The sequence below is a fragment of the Protobothrops mucrosquamatus genome, unplaced genomic scaffold, assembly GCF_001527695.2.
Source record: "Protobothrops mucrosquamatus isolate PMUCROS unplaced genomic scaffold, P.Mucros_1.0 scaffold1897, whole genome shotgun sequence".
Lineage (NCBI taxonomy): Eukaryota > Metazoa > Chordata > Lepidosauria > Squamata > Viperidae > Protobothrops > Protobothrops mucrosquamatus.
Genome location: NW_015388023.1, coordinates 8,152 through 10,905, shown reverse-complemented (window position 1 = coordinate 10,905; position 2,754 = coordinate 8,152). Strand labels below are relative to the sequence as shown.

The window sequence follows — 2,754 nt, the reverse complement described above, 5'->3', positions numbered from 1 at the left end:
CTATAGCGGATGACACACTTTTATTATTTAATGAATGGAGAACAAATCATTTACTTAATGTTTTAAAGAATGATGTTGGTCACCTATTTGCATACAAGGATTTTGGGGCAACTGTAGGACTTGCATATGTTGGAACTATATGTAACAATTACCTGGCAAGTGCTATTGAATCCTATAGAACTCCCAGTTTGTTTTATATGTCTGTCATATTTACCCACGAACAGGGACACGTTCTTGGAATGCAACATGATGAACGGTTTTGTTATTGTGAAAAGAGTGAATGCATTATGGCACCATATGCAGCAGAGACTGATAAATTTAGTAACTGCAGTTATAGGGATTATTTCACCCATAAAAACACTGACTGTTTATTTGTCCCTCCAGACACTAACACAACTTTTAAATTTGAATCCTGTGGTAACAAAATAGTGGAAAATGGAGAGCAATGTGACTGTGGGTCGGAAATGCAATGCAAGTCAGATCCCTGCTGTCAAGCTAATTGTATGTTGCGCCCTACTGCTGTTTGTTCCTTGGGTCTGTGCTGTGCTAACTGCCAATATTATCAAAAAGGAACTATTTGCAGAGAGAAGATTAGTAGTTGTGATCTTCCTGAATATTGCAATGGGACTTCAGAGCACTGTCCAGAAGATGTGCACGTGCAAGATGGTGCCGTGTGCAATGAAGACGTGTATTGTTATCATGGGAACTGCACGACTCACGATATGCACTGCAAAATAATATTTGGTAGTGAAGCAACAGTCGCTTCTGAAGTATGTTTCAGAGAAGTGAATAATAAAGGTGATCGCTTTGGCAACTGTGGGCTTAAACATGGAATTTACAAGAAATGTAATCCTGGGGATATCCTATGTGGCCGTATTCAGTGTAAAACTGTACAAATGCCTTCTTTGGAAGATCACAGTACAATAATTCAAACTTCCACTGAATTTAATGACTGCTGGGGCATTGACTACCATCCTGGGATGAAGGTGAATGATATTGGAGCAGTGAGAGATGGTGTTCCTTGTGGCAATAACATGATGTGTATTGAGGGTAGTTGTGTCAATGTGTCCATTCTGAAATATGACTGTAATGTCACAATGTGCCACAATCGGGGAGTTTGTAACACTCTTAAACACTGTCACTGTGATGTTGGATGGGCCCCTCCAGACTGTAGCAATACAGGTTATGGAGGTAGCATAGACAGTGGGCCACCTCCAGTTATGGGACAGGCTAAAGCTAATATGAAAACCTCCTCTGTTGCTGGAATATTCTGTGCCTTTTTTTTCATCATTGTTTCTATTGGCCTGGTTATTTGGTTCAAGGATGGACTGAGAAACCAATTTGGAAAATTTCAGGGAAGAGTCCATGCTACGAAATCAAAAGATGAAGGAACAGCAGTGTAACTTACCCTTGCTTAGAATGCACATCGCATCCAATAGAAACATAGAACTTAACAGTCAATTTAAAGGGAAAAAAATTAAATTGTTTTAATTTTGTAGCTTAAACCTCAAAGTCCAAGTCTGGGAGGAAGAGATAATCCAGGCGCTGCTTGTTCCAGTGTGATGGCTCCTAGTTCCTATCAACATGCAGGAGGTTGTAGTATCAAGAAAGCACAACTAAAATCCATTAGCACCTTTACCCTTTCTTCATTTTCTACTAGAATATTTTATTCTCATTAAGAATTAGTCCAATCAGTCATTGTAATAGATTAAACCTGTTGTCTCTTTTGCTGAAAGTCAGAATATTTCTTTCCAGGATTGATGAAAAACTGAAGGAGGCTTTCCTCCTGTCTCACTAAAGACATTGCCTGAAAAGTCTGCTACAGATAGATTGAAGGAGGCTTACTCTGTAGCCATATAAAGGCTTTTTTAACACTTCAGTGAACTTTAAATGAACTTCAGAATCATCTGAAGCTGCTGGATTGAGTCTGGTTGTGGGTCGACCTGCAGTGATCATCAATGGGCCTCTGAAGAGAAGTCTCCAGGGTAGCCTTGAAAATGAAGCATCTGAGCTGCAGATACCTCAACCAATAGCCAACTATACCAACAGTACATTGGATGTCAAAGAAAGATGGAGAGGCATTGTTGATGATAGATCATTTGGGCTGCCAACACAGCTCTGCACACCGACCTTCTCTAACTCTGCCCCAGTAAGATAATTGATGAAATTATTATGGGCGTTCAATATTATGAAGCCACTCAGTGACAATTGGAGAAATGCATCTCCAGCATGTGTTTTATTCAGTTACAAGTTTTCTCATCAGTTCTACTATGATTGATCTGTTTTAAATAAAAGGTTCTTTAGGATTTTACCCCACTTGAAATATTAGCTTTCAGTGTCATCAGTCTACTCATCCACAACCTACTTACAAACTGCAACACACACACACACACTCAATACAACACATTCATATAAACAAACTCTCATAGATTACCTCTCCTGCTGCTCTTCATCTGGTAGAAGGGTCCTTTCCTTCCTCTCACCCAGAAGGAACAACCAGTCAATTTATAATGGTAACTCAACAAAGAAATGGAGCCACATTGCTTCTTCCTTCCTTCTTCATATGTAAAAAGAATGTCGAATGCCTGGAGGAAGCTCACTCATCTATCATGTTGGGTGAAGCAGGAGTGGATGATACAAACTTAGTACTGCCAGTAGGGTAGTTCATATAGCCTGTAAGCTAGACTGGCTATTCCTGGTCATGAAGAGAGGGTGGGTGAATTGGGAATCTATTATCAGTCCTAGTACCTAATG

The 2,754-nt window shown here is 39.8% G+C and overlaps 1 protein-coding gene across 1 annotated transcript in view; it reads left to right on the top strand.

The window, feature by feature from the left end:
- Nucleotides 1-1,403, top strand: part of LOC107294290 (disintegrin and metalloproteinase domain-containing protein 21-like) — a 5,169-nt gene extending 3,766 nt beyond the window's left edge. The window contains exon 4 of the mRNA XM_015823513.1: nucleotides 7-1,403. Within this exon, the coding sequence (XP_015678999.1) occupies nucleotides 7-1,403 (1,397 nt within the window). The remainder of the gene's footprint in view (nucleotides 1-6) is intronic.
- Nucleotides 1,404-2,754: the final 1,351 nt, after the last annotated feature.